A 13,513-nucleotide genomic window follows, 5' to 3' on the forward strand; every position below is an offset into this window, starting at 1 on the left:
AAGCATGCAACTGGTGATAATTTCACTCAGCGCCTTTAGGGCTATGCGATACTGCTTGTTGCTGTTGAAATGTTGATCATCCCTCAATTGCACAGTGTCAAGTGGAGGGGTGGAGGTGAGTGATGTATGACGCTTGATACACAAAGAGTGCCCCATGTGCCGTAACCATTTCAAGTGTTTTAAAATCCACTGAATTGCTGTGAGTTATGAATGGACAAATTCAGTCCCTGTAGTTTGTTAGGACATGCAACTTTTCTTGGCCCAAGTTGTATTTGTGTATTATTCAAAAAGGAAAAAAAGTTTTATAAAAGGTTTTGGAAAAGACCTAAACTACGATCCACAAATGCAAAAGCTAGTATCTCTTTACAAAGAGACATTATTAAACCATCATAGCGCAACAGGCCATTTTTCTCACATCCAACCTGGAAAGATAAGTCTTTTTTCACATAACTGAGAAGCTACACCACCTTATATGGCACCTCTTTAGCCTCATTTCTTTTCTGCCTCTATGTGACAACAACAAGAAGCAGGCTGCCAACACAGTAAGTAAGGCCATCAACTTTCAAACCCCAGGACCTTGAAAACCAAACCAAAGATTTCCTTTTATGAGCATTTGTGATTCTGCAGGGGATTAAGAGACTCTGAAGCCAAAAAAGACTTTCTTCAAGACCTCTTGTCTAACTACACTGTATTCATGTCTGCTTACTAACTGAAAAAAGCTGCAATTTTTTTATTTAAGTCACTGTAAGATTAACTCAATGGGCGTTACCCACTGGCTAAGAAACTGAGGCATCTCTCACAGGCTGACAGAGAGAGAAAGTCAGCAGTTGGTGAAGGAATATTTTAATGGCCAGGAGCCTTCATTTAGTATTAACCCAGATGAGGCTGTGGACCATGGTGCTCCTGGGAGACTGACGTGGTCATGTGCCAGCACACACTGCAGCTAATGCTACAGCTAGGCTGACTGGCTGCCCTTCGCCAGATGACGGCTCTCCCAACATGAATGATACTTGCCTCCGGGCTGCCACGTATGACTTTGGCACTCGATCCACTTTCACTTTTTAGACATTATTTGAATGCTACCATTCGTATCCGCCCAGTATTAGTTCATTTCACAAGAGTATAATTACCCTTTAATCAACAGCCAGGAATAATTGACTTGAACTATTTAAAGACAAATGGAGACTACTGTTACAGCCATAACCTCTCCTGAACTCTGACTAATGATTCATTATACAAACCATATTCCGGCTGATACAGTGATTTCTGTCAATTAACCTTGAGAAATCGCTAGGCCTGTGTGCCAAAGGGCAAAACAAGTGTTGGCTGTCCCGTCTTCAGTATTATGATGAAGAACAAAATACAAACAAGATATAAGAAAATAAAGATAATGTGTTTATTGAACCTGTCTAATTTATATTGTCATCTTATTTTACATTGTTCTTATGATTTAACAAAGTTGCTGCTTTATGCATACTTAAATGTACTCCTTTGTGGAAAGTGGGCCATACCCATGCAATAGGAATGCACCTATACCTCAACCCAATATTCTAGTATTACCAAATTGACTACCTAAAGGGATATCAGGTCTTGTTGGGCCCGCTTCAGATTACTAATGTGGTTCACATTCTCCAGGACCTCCTTCTTTTGAACTTCTGCCAGAGGAAAGTTATAAAACAGGTGGAGCAGAAGGCCGCCAGCACTCACCTTTTCTAGCCTTGTACCAAGAGTACAATCTTTTTGGTGTATAGCACCAGCAGGTTACAATCACTACCACTGTTCTCAGAGCCGTACTTGATGCTATCCCTTTTGCCATCTAATGTGCCTTGAACAAATCTTTTGTGGACAGTTGCCTCCCGATTTCAGCCTCCCATCTTTTTAGGTCTGGCAATTTATTTCCTATGCATGCATGTCAGGAACTTGTGTATTTCAGGTATGATATGTTTATCATCTGATGTGGTAATTAACCATTTATCAAAAGGTGTCACAGGTGGGCTGACCCCTGAACTTATGTGTGAGCCAAGGTCTTACCTGTGTGTAGCGTAAACTCTCTTTTTCTGGTACCCCGTAGCCTATCTTCATGTGCTCATATAATTGTATTTCCTCATGATCAAAGAAGTCCCCTAACGTTACTCAACCCGACTCTTGCCATGGAGCAAACCTTGCTTTTTCCAGAGCTGCCGTAAAATCGGGCTTACCAATGAAGGAAGTGATAGGGGATGAGGCGGTGGATAAATCCATGTCATTATAATGTCCTGTGTTGTAAGCGTGGCTCACAGTGTAGGACTAGCGGCAGCATGCTCTAATCGTATTCAGCTACCAGAGGATTTTCCAGATGTGTACCAATGCTATTGATTGACCTGCGAAGGACCAATTTTTTTTCGCTTACTAATCTATACCACTCTACTGTGAAGCAGAGCCGCTTGTATTTTCTTGAGCACACTGTTTAGCAGCGAAATAAGCAGTATGTGTACTGGGTAAAGGAATCTAGGTAACACTGTCATTTCAGCTGCCACTACCTTGCCTATCCAGGACAATCCCCCCATATGCCAAGACTGGATATATTTCTGTATTATTTAATCTGCTGTCATTCACATGCAACATCTTCGCAAGGTAGGGGGAAATCTTTATTCCCAGGTATTCAATTTTCTCTTAAGCCCATTATAGGGTAAGCCTGGGCTGCAGAAGCTCCTTTCGATCAGCAGGTGTGGATAAGATGAGGATCTGTGAGTTCTGGATATTGATTATAAAGTCTCTTAGTTCACCCAAAAAAACCAGCACCAGGTTGTTGGGTCTGTAAGGACTACTATAATGTTATCTGCAAACACAGATCTTATGTTTGAGTTTTCCCATTGACACACCTTTGATTTCCTCATTGTTGCACACCTTAATGGATAGGGGCTCCATAAAAGCACTAACAGGACGTGCCTCTCCTAATATTGAATGTTTCTGAGCAGTCATTGTTATCCCCAATTTTGGCGTAGGGGTCTCTGTAGCTGCTGAAAACCTGCATTCTGAACTTTGGGCCAAAGACATAATCCTTATTGGCCTCCAACAGGAAGGGCAATGAACTCTATCGAATACTTTCCTATCTCAATGAAGAGCAAAAGCGCCACCTTGTTCGATATTCTTAACTTGTCTATTATATGGAGAATGAGCTTGGTGTTAGCTGAGTAATTTCTTTTAAGTACAAATTCGCTTGGTCAGGGTCGATCATACTAAGGTGTGTACGCCTGCTCAACCAAAGATTGGGGTACCAACGGACAGAGCGGGGCCTCATTTCCCAGAGCGGATGCCTGGTGAGGAGAGGAGCGACACCGTATAAAGACGGGAAATGGACGAACACTCCTGAAAAAGTCAGAAAAGAGTGTTGAAAGATATACTCCGCAACCCAAGTAGTATAATTTCCACTCTCTGTGTTTTTTCACATGTTTGGGATTACACATTATCAAATAGCAGTAGCAAAAGTTCTTAGGTCCTGACGAAAGCCGGATTTCCACATAATCCATAGGCTGAAACATGTAGACCTGTTTTCCAACTGGACGTGAGCAGTTATTTTTTCAAAACAGCTCTTGCACTGGTTTTATTTTCGTCACTCAAACAGAACCAATAAAGTAATATATCTGTTTCAGTAGATTATTTTAATATTCACATTTTTCACTGCACTGTTTTTTTCACCACCATTAATGAATAAACCACATCTTCTTTGCACTACGGTAGATACTATATCTTATACCGTGAGTAAGATTCTGGTTGCCCACTAAAGCTGTTGCCTTGTTCTATCAGGAGAGCACAGCAAGGGCCACTGGATCCCAGATGATGTGGGTTGCTACCCTGGTGGCTGATGGGATTCCTTTTCACCAGTAAAAGTACTCACTTGCTTTCTCATTCTTTGAAACTTTTGACCATAGGTTTTCTTTTTTGTAGGTATAACTGGTTAGGGAATCACTTGGATCACTTCTCCCTCTTATGGTGCTGACTCTGCTATAGTATGTATATCTGTAATGAGGTACCCCCTATATGTACTTCTAGGTCTGGGAGAAGGGGAAAACCAACGCAAAAAAGGCAAAAAAAACCTCCCATTCGACCTATAGTAATTTCATTGTGGCTCTACAACCTCTCAAAGCGCGTCCTATGTTGTGCACATCAAAACCTACTACATAGTTTCTTGTTGTTGATTTGATTCAAAACATGTTCTTTTTTCATTTAAATATTTAGTTCAAAATATATACTTTTTTTTAATAGATCACATTGATATTTTTGTTTTGTTGTACATTTTTTGAAATATAAAACATGATACTCCATCATTTTTGTAAATAAAGTGAAACAACGGTGTTTTTACATACATACAAATAGAGCATGACAAACATAATGACAGCACATTTGATAGTTGTAATTTGGTTGCACAAGATTGTACTTTCAATATTGTGATAATTTTATCTTTTCCCCATCATAAGAAAAAAACATTATAAAGGGAAACCAAATCATAACGCACCTCTCACTCCATTCTACCATCACTCAAACCAATCAAACATACACACTATCAACCTATCTTTCGCCACCTGGCTTGAATAAGCGTGCTGCTACACTATATGGTGGAGTTCTAATTTATCCATCCATGGTGTGGCCATCAGCCAGGGGTGCATATAGCCAACATACGTTTCGGTGGATTCTGTTTAATTAATGTCCACCTTCCTCAGGGCCATCCACTTTGTGTTCATAATCCCACTAGTAGAGGTGCGATGAGAAAAATCCTGATGAAGAGATCAGGAAATTATCCTTTGCTGCAATTCGCTGTTTTCTTAACGATTATGGATCGTGTCCTAATCCAGGAACTTCTTACTACATAAGCAATTACATTGAGAGGGTAACATGGTTGTTCCTTATATCTCCTCACTGTGTCATTCGAGATTCCAAATCTTTATTTAGAATGGGAAATCTTTGGGGACGATGTCTTCCAGTACAATGTAGGTGGGATCTATGACGCTAGCTCCTGATTCAATCACTCAGGCTGCATTCATTTGCCCCGCTGCACTCACACCCTCAGAATGGAACAGTTCACTTCCAGTCCTCAAAGATTTCCTATTCTAAATAAAGATTTGGAATCTCGAATGACACATCGATGGGTACCGAAAATGCACTACATTCATTCAGATATTAAGTATAACAGGTAATGAATGGTTTGCAGGCACCTAGAGATAGGCAGTCAGCTGATCCAGAGACTTCCCAATTCCATCCTAAAACCCCCTGATACTGTTGCATAAGTCAAGAAATTCTTGCTCTGTCCTGAATAGTCGATATGTTTCAGCATGAGCAGATATCAAAACTCAGCTATCGCACTAATATGTTGACAAGCATGCGAAAGTCTATAAAGACAGGCATGTAAGCAGTTAGTGTTTCATGTTCAAGAGTCAGAAAGAGGAATGTTTAATTTCAGAGAATCACCTTCCTCACTAAGTATAAGACAGCAACTCGAATGCGGAGGAGCAGTTGCAAGGGGCAAACACTAGCCGAAGAGAGGCCCTTTCATTTGGATGGGTTACCTCCTATTCGACAAGTCTTTGTACTGATACCTAATGGCATGCTTCCTGAATATTACAAGGACAAATGAGTAACAACATTTGAATTGTAGTTAATTAATTGAAATTAGCTCCAGTAAAGTGCTTGCCAGTTAAATGCAATGCTTTTCACTGTGTATTAAAAACAAGCAGAAAAGCACTGCACAGACAGACAAGTTAAATAACAGACTCTTCTGAGATCCAACCCATCTGTGAGACAAGTGCCGTCTAAAACACAAAACACGTTTGATCAGTAAACAATGAGAAATGACGCAATTACTCTCATGCAAATGCTCATTATTAGGCAGCAGAGAAGAATATTAAAAAGCCACTAAAAAGTGAATTCAGGATGAGCAGAAGGATCGCTGACGCAACAGAACTGGAGTCCTCAGCAGCTCAACACATGGGCAGTGTATAATGCCAGCAAACTAATCCAAAACATGCATGAGCACTGTCCTTGACTGTCATCATGCGCAGATGCTCAGAGTAAACATGGACAACTCTTCATCTTACCTCCTTGTTAATCTCCAGCATCCCCATCAGTGAAAGTGGCATAATTCTGAATACAGCAAGGTACAGGAGCACTGACTGTGAGCTGACTATCTAGGTGAGAAGGAAGAGAGATATTGTGCTTATTACTTGCAAAGCCATCAGTACTTATGAAAATGTATTGATTAAGGCAATCATTTTGGCTTCTGCATGGTGAAAAGATTTTTCTATGTTTCACTAACATGCATCAAAAGTACAGCATGGGCAGCAGGAGGGAAAGGTTCCCCAAACCAGAGAATAGCTAGAACACAGACATCAGCCGTGTCAGATTCCAAAGCGTACACAGAGAAAACATACTGCGCGGGCAGCAGTGGGGAAAATCACAACAGACGACCACTGTCTCCTGATGCTGCTGGACTTTTCTGTCACCCACAACACCATTGGCTGTCCCAACCTCACCCACACCATGAAGTCTTGAATGGGATTTACTGGTAGGGTTCTTTGCTAGCTCTCCTCCTGCCTATCGAAATGACACCATTTAATTCACATGGGTATCATCTGTCGACTCCCACAGGGCCCCCCACACACAAAATGTAACCTCTACATGGAGCCCATCGAGAATCTATTCACCAATAACAGCATCATAATTCACAAATATCCCCAACAACATGCACGATTCATGTCAGCCTCCTCCGCTCCAGATATTCAATGCCTCAAACGCTGCCTGAACATCTAGACCTGGATTTTCAGCACCTATCTCAGGCTCAAACTCACCAAGTCAGAATTCCTGCTCCTCACCAAAGCAACTCGCTATAACTAGTCCAAACCTGGCTTGCCATCATGAACCTTGATGGATCTGAATCACAATTCTTGCCCAATACCACACCTCTCGAATTCACTCAAAACCGACCTCACACTCAAAGAGCTCATCGTCAAAAACACGTAATTTTTTTATACCACCTTTCTTTACTAAAGAAAGGCAGACTGTTCCTCCCAGAAAATGACTTCAGAACTGCTATCCAAGCCCTTGGTCACCTGCATGTGGATGGTGGAAATGCCCCATTTCATGGCCTCCCAGACTTCACACTGCCATCTACAAGGACATACTACAAGCTGCATCAAGCCTCAACAAAGACAAACATGACCACGCTTGCACCATCTTCAAAACCAGCTGCATCATCTAAAAGGTCCTCGTGACCAGCACCCCCACCTATCCAGCTGACAAGGTCAACACCTCTGATGACTATTAGCATACCCACAGCCAGGACATCATCAGACTGTATAAGAAGTGCAAAAAAGGAGAAAGAAACACAAGGTAATAGACCTTGTACAGCTACCCACCTAAGATCTGAAGCAACATTACATTATCCTTAATGACCACTAAACCATGCTCCACTTTTGGAAAAAGTTGAAACATACCTATGAAAAAAACACCGCACCATGGCACATAGCAGTCCACTTCCGTTCTCAGAACACAGCTATCCCACCAATCACTCCTTGACTGGATCAATAGTCTTTGACCCTGCAGAGCCCTCACCTACCTAGAATAATACAACATCCATATAACGCTTTCCTTACATCCAGAGAAAAGATACAGCCCAGGCAGCAGCAGTAAAAGCTTCCCTAATGCACACCAAGGTTACATCACTGGCAGCTGTATTGTATGCTTCCCTTGAGCACTGTTGAGATTTTGCACTGGAGCAGATGCTTCGGGAGAAGTGCAGTAGATTGTGGTAGACACACAAAAGATCCAGAGACATCAAATCAGCAAAGAGGTATTAGCTGGGGGGTGACAGTACATCGAGCCTTAGAGGCAGGAAGAGAAACCTACAGCAGCTGTGTGGTTCCAGGTAGGCACATAGAACATATGCAACATACATCTAATACCTGTCACATAGATGCATGTGGCCCTGTCACTCAGTTATGCTATGCAGTTTCTTAGTGAAAATCTCCCTCTACTACCCTATAGTCTCACACATGTTGAATAAAAAGTGAACCCCTAAATATACACACATCTAGTCAAAATGCCATTCCAGTTCTCTAGTCAAACTGTTTGCATTTGGTGACCTTTCCTCTTGTTTCATTAAATTCCCGCATGCTAGGTTTGTTACACATTTTGATCTGTTCAATCCAGAGTATCAAACTAGAACATGATCTTCACTTCAGTTTCACTCAGGAGTGTGAAGCTGTAAAGAGGTGTGTTCACATGTTGGATGGGCACTTAGGGACAAAGAAATGTGTTCCTTGGAAGCATATTGCTGAAGTACTCTTACCGGATCCCAAACTGATGTGTATTGATTTGCGTAAAGAGGATCACTCCACCTTGCAACAAGAGAATTCTTTGTTAGAGGGACGGAAGTAACGAGCAAGAACATGGTAACACAAATTAATTCAAGCTTCCAGGGTGCTTGTGCCTTCCCTTCAAAGTTGCACCAGGTCTCAAGAGAATGCTGGAAGAACTCAATACTGTCCTGAGAGGAAGAGAGGAGAGGATTGCCTTCCTTGTATTAGATCTTCTATGAATCATAATTATAATAATTTGATCATTCAACCAATTGTTATGAGACAGAAGAAGGAATGTTTATCAATAAAGACCAGGCCATTAAAAATAACATTTCTGAGGGTGTTAAGACGACTCCTGAAGTGATACGAACTGTTGATGGCTCGCCATTAACTTCAGGTCTGATGCAAGGGGCCTCGTTTCCTTTACAAGTCAAATTTGCAGATCAAACAGAAATGCTGTCTTTTGACATTATAGCCTCTCCCAATTATACTGTAATTTTCTGAAAACCTTGGTCAAAAAGCATAATTGTTTTCTCAATTGGTCAACTCAAAAATATCTTTGTCATCACAATTTTGTCATGAATTGTGTTATGCTTCTGGAAGTTATTAGACTTTAAGTGATGAGATAAAATACTCCACATCCGATTTCATAGTTAGTAACATTACTTTAATGCCACTGAAGAACTATGCTTTATCTCCAGTTTTTTTCTGAGCCTAAGGTTTCTTCACTTCTACCTCAAAAGGATTATAATTGTGCCATACCAATTGAACCTGGTGCTGTAGTTCCTTTTGGGCACATTTATTGCTTAACTAAAAAAGAGAAGGAAAAGCTAATGGCTCATTTATAGGCAAGTTCCAAAATGGTTTAATTGTACCACCTTCATCACCTGCTAGGGTACCTTTGTACTTTGTGCCTAGGAAAGATCAAGCTCTTCAACCCTGTATTGATTAAAAAGTCTTTAAACTGATCACGATCAAGGATGGATACCTATAAAAGACATCCTGGAGTAAATACATGGAGAACATGTCTTTACTAAACTTGATTTACGAGGTGCCTGTTGCGTTTAAAGGAGGATGCCAAGTGCTTTTTGCCACCCTATTTGGAAATTTTTATTATTATGTAAAGCCATTTGGGTTGTGCAGTAGTCTTTTCATCTGTCAGTGCTTTATGGATTCAATATTTTTTAATAGCTTAAATCAGTTTGTATTGCCCTATTTGGATGATATTTTAGTGTATTCAAACAATCTTGTGGAATGTCAAGCACATGCAATGTCAAAATTAGCAACAATTCCGCAACATCATTTATCTTGCAAACCTGCGAAGTATGGGTTTGAGAAGGAGGAAGATGAGTACCTTGAAATCAGATTGAATGCCTCTGGTTTTTCCATGAATCTTACAACCGTTTCAGCTACTCTGGAGTGGCATTCACCTACTAATGACTGACTCAGTCTCCTTGGATTTACAAATGTTTATCATAAATTCAAAATATTTTGCTGTGACTTTACTCATGTTTTGAAAAAGGAAAATATAAGGAGAGGTTTTTGCTGGTACAATCAAGCTGAAAGTGCTTTCAGTTCATCCTAGCAACAATTGTATGATATGCTAATACTTCAAAGAAATTTACTGTGGGCACAGACACCTCTGAAAGAGCCTTAAGAGCAGTTCTGTTATACAATCAAGATGATGATAAACAAGAGGATCTCATCTTTAAGCTGGCTCACGTTTGTTCAGAGTTTGAATGGAACAACTTGGTACTTTAAAGAGAACTTGTAGACATTAAGATGGGATGTAGTGGACACAAGAGGAACATCTGAAATCCAAACAGATCATCGAAATTTAGAGTGCTTGACAATTTTGACAAAAGAGCCTTCAAGCTAGATGGGCATTGTTATTTATGCCATATGATTTTGCTATCTAGTATTTTCCTGGTTCCAAGCATGTATTGACAAGGGCAGTGTTATTGTAGATCATCACCTTATGATCATCCTGTAATTCCCTACACACGTTTGGAGGTGCAATGGTTAGCAGGTGGGACACCCACTCTGTTCTGACGTTTTGTTTTGGCATAAGGAGCAGCTGTGGGACCCCGGGTACAGGCTGGGGACAGGTAAAAATGCACAGTTGTTAACAGCTGTTGCAATTTTCATGGAAATGTTAGGAGGTCCTTAGAAAACACTGGAGTGTCAAGCAAGTTGTAAACAATGATTTCCACTTGTGTCAACATCCCCATGGTCTAATCTACATCATCTGCTTCTCCATTTTAGAGGAGTGAAAAGGGAGAGGCTGCAGTCATGTTACTCAAAAGAAAACGTAATTGCTGTCGTTCTGCTCACACTGTCCTGCAGTGAATATGGGAGTCATGTACAGAGGGAGGGCAAAGCCTCCAAACCTATGCCTCTGCTTCTGACCTGTCAAATTGCAGGTAGTTGAAAGGAGATCACCTTGGGTGCTCAGCAGAAGTGAATACATTCAGAAGAAACATTTCTGTAATTTGTAAAGAACTTATGGAAAAATCTCACATTGGAGTGTGGAAAAATTACATAAACCCATAGAATCATAAGCAAGGAAGCAAAATATTTTAAAAAAAGGCCGAACCATATTCAATGTAAACAATGAGCCAATTCAATGCAGTCAACGAAATTGTATTGCAAAAAATCGAAGGCATTGCAAAACAAAGTAATGTCACATCACTATGTTCATGTGTCTCAATGATTTATAAAAACAACAGTAAAAACAGATGATGATGAAGGGCTTCCAATATGTAGGTCGAAAATATATTAGTAATGATGTTTTGGTGGCAGATGATATAGTAATCAAAATATAAGAACACATATTTCATTGTATGTTGAGGACATCCAATAGGAAGTCAACACTTCAATCCTTACAAATAATTTGATTGGGGCTTCATAAGGACAGGAATCTCTTTGACATTGTAGGTGTAGTGCCCTTAAAGGTAGGAAATTATTTTTTGAACTTGGAAGACACTCACGCTAATAAGGGAGTGCTCCAAATATGTCAATTAAGAGTCCACAATGAAGCAATAGGGTTGTCCAAATTCAGGGCATCTGTCCCTGTTGAGAACAGACCCATCAAATTGGAGAATCAAATTAGTTTGGGAAAGCAGAGGGAGAGAAATAAGATAGAGTGTTTATCCTCTCAATTGTTTGCTACTGAAATTAATTCATATTAGATGCTGCTAGGGCCATGCATGTCCCATACATGTCCTCAGAAGCAAACGTTATTCATTGACAGCAGAAGACACAGAGTGATAGAAGAAGAACGACACCGAGCCGCTGTGCGTGTTACACTCCATGGGCCTCTCAGCAGGGATTATTTTAATAGGACATTACAACATCATTGTGCAAAATGTTCTAATAGTCTAATACAGGCGCGTAGCTAGGGGGGGGCGGTGGGGGCGGTCCGCCCCAGGCGGCACTATTGTTGGGGCGGCAGCCGCGCGGCACTGGTGGCCCGTTGCGGCGGCCTTTATAATTTATTTGGGGACACTGACACTACTGTTACAGTAGTGTCAGTCAGTGTCCCCAAATAAATTATAAAGGCCGCCGCAACGGGCCACCAGTGCCGCGCCGCGCGCGCGGCCCTGTTTGAAATGCAAGCGCATGCGCACCGTCACCACCCAGCATAGGCCCGTGACGTCGCAGGACACGAGCTTTTGCAAGGTTGACAGCGATCCGGGCGGAGGTAGTGGCAGGCCGACGGAGCTGCAAGCAGAGAGGAGATACAGAACGCCGGGCGCAAGTAAGTGATGTTAGATTAAGGGTAGAGGATGTGGTCCGTCGGCCGGCCTAAACTGCCGCCTTTGGTGTTCGAGCCTCGAGGTCACCACACCGGGTGCTGGCTTCCTGGGGGCGCCGTGTTTGAGTCGAGTTTTATTATGCTTTTGAAGCACCTGCTGCAGCATTTCTTCTCCCCACCCCCGCAATTACCAGGCCTCACATAAATGTCAAGATAACTCGTGTGATTAATTACCTTCCTGGCGAGAGATCCGCATTTTGTATAGTTGAGGTTTTGATTTAGGTGAAGTTAGTGCAGATGGTTAGTATTCCTGCTGCAAAGAACGTGTACCAAGTAGATTACAGAGTACGTATGATGTAAACAGATCAGCAGGTTACTGCTTTCAAAAGAGACATCCTTTTGTTACTTGCAATTTATAACTTAAAGTCCTAATATATAGTATAGTGAGCTATTAACTTTCATCCTGGAACTGCATACAGACTGCAAAGTATACATTATTAGAACATTAATTAATGTTGCAAAAAGGGTTAATTTGGCTTGAAATCGATTCTTATTATTAAAGAAAACTCCCAACTATGCGGTTTCATTTTCGCCTCGGAGTTTGTGCTTTTCCACACCAAGCACTCTTAAACTATACTGCCTATCATTATGGATGACATGTGACTCCTACACTTTTAGTCCTTTGGCTTATGTAACATTTCCTACACACTGATCTACACGCGTATGATTGATTGTCTCTGTGTAATGTGTGTGTGATGTAAAGTGCTCGGACACCCTACACTGGTATGAGTGGCGCTATAACTAATTCAGTGCATCTGAGAGAGTGTGGTTATGGAGACTTGGTCACTGTTAAAGGGTGCTAGCGAGAGATACCTGTGGTGGTGGAGGTGGTCATTGGGGGGGGGCGCCAACAAACATTGTCGCACAGGGCGCCACCAGCACTTAAGCCGGCCCTGGCTCTAATACCTTCGGGTCGAGTTTGCGCTATATAAATATGCAAAAAAAAAAAATGTCAAAGTACACAAGTTTTGTGAGTTCTGCTATAAGCACAGTTGCTCCAATGTGCTTCCGTGTTCACACTCCACTGAGTGGGGGTGAAGGAAGGTGTGTTTGTGATATGTTTATAGCTTCTTTAGTTTCTTGAATTAAACTTGCCATGGGTTTATGGTGAGCCTGTGTGTCAGTGTTGAGCTGTGATATCTAGCAACCATATGCATGACGTTACAAATTCTGCAGTAAACATGTGGTAGGTGCATAACATCTTGAAATAGTTTTTCACGTGTGATGCACTGGACAGTCCATGAACTGATTGGCTACAGACCGCCACTGTTTCACAGCCTAGCTAATGCATGCAGTAGATGACCCGAGGCCTGGTGATTGCGTGCGAGTGAGCAGGTGATTGTGTGCGAGCAGGTGATTGCTTGGA

General features: G+C 41.5%; 1 protein-coding gene across 4 annotated transcripts in view; it reads right to left on the reverse strand.

Annotated features, from left to right (window-relative positions):
* Window positions 1-13,513, reverse strand: part of DCAF17 (DDB1 and CUL4 associated factor 17) — a 443,011-nt gene that overhangs the window by 297,502 nt on the left and 131,996 nt on the right. For all 4 annotated transcript variants that reach the window (XR_014978925.1, XM_085645323.1, XM_085645321.1 and 1 more), the window contains exon 7: window positions 6,072-6,161. Coding sequence is in view for 3 of the 4 variants with exons in the window: in XM_085645323.1 (XP_085501449.1) it covers window positions 6,072-6,161 (90 nt within the window). In the remaining variant the exon portion in view is untranslated. The remainder of the gene's footprint in view (window positions 1-6,071; window positions 6,162-13,513) is intronic.

This window comes from Triturus cristatus, chromosome 3_1 (assembly GCF_964204655.1).
Source record: "Triturus cristatus chromosome 3_1, aTriCri1.1, whole genome shotgun sequence".
In the NCBI taxonomy this organism is placed as follows: domain Eukaryota; kingdom Metazoa; phylum Chordata; class Amphibia; order Caudata; family Salamandridae; genus Triturus; species Triturus cristatus.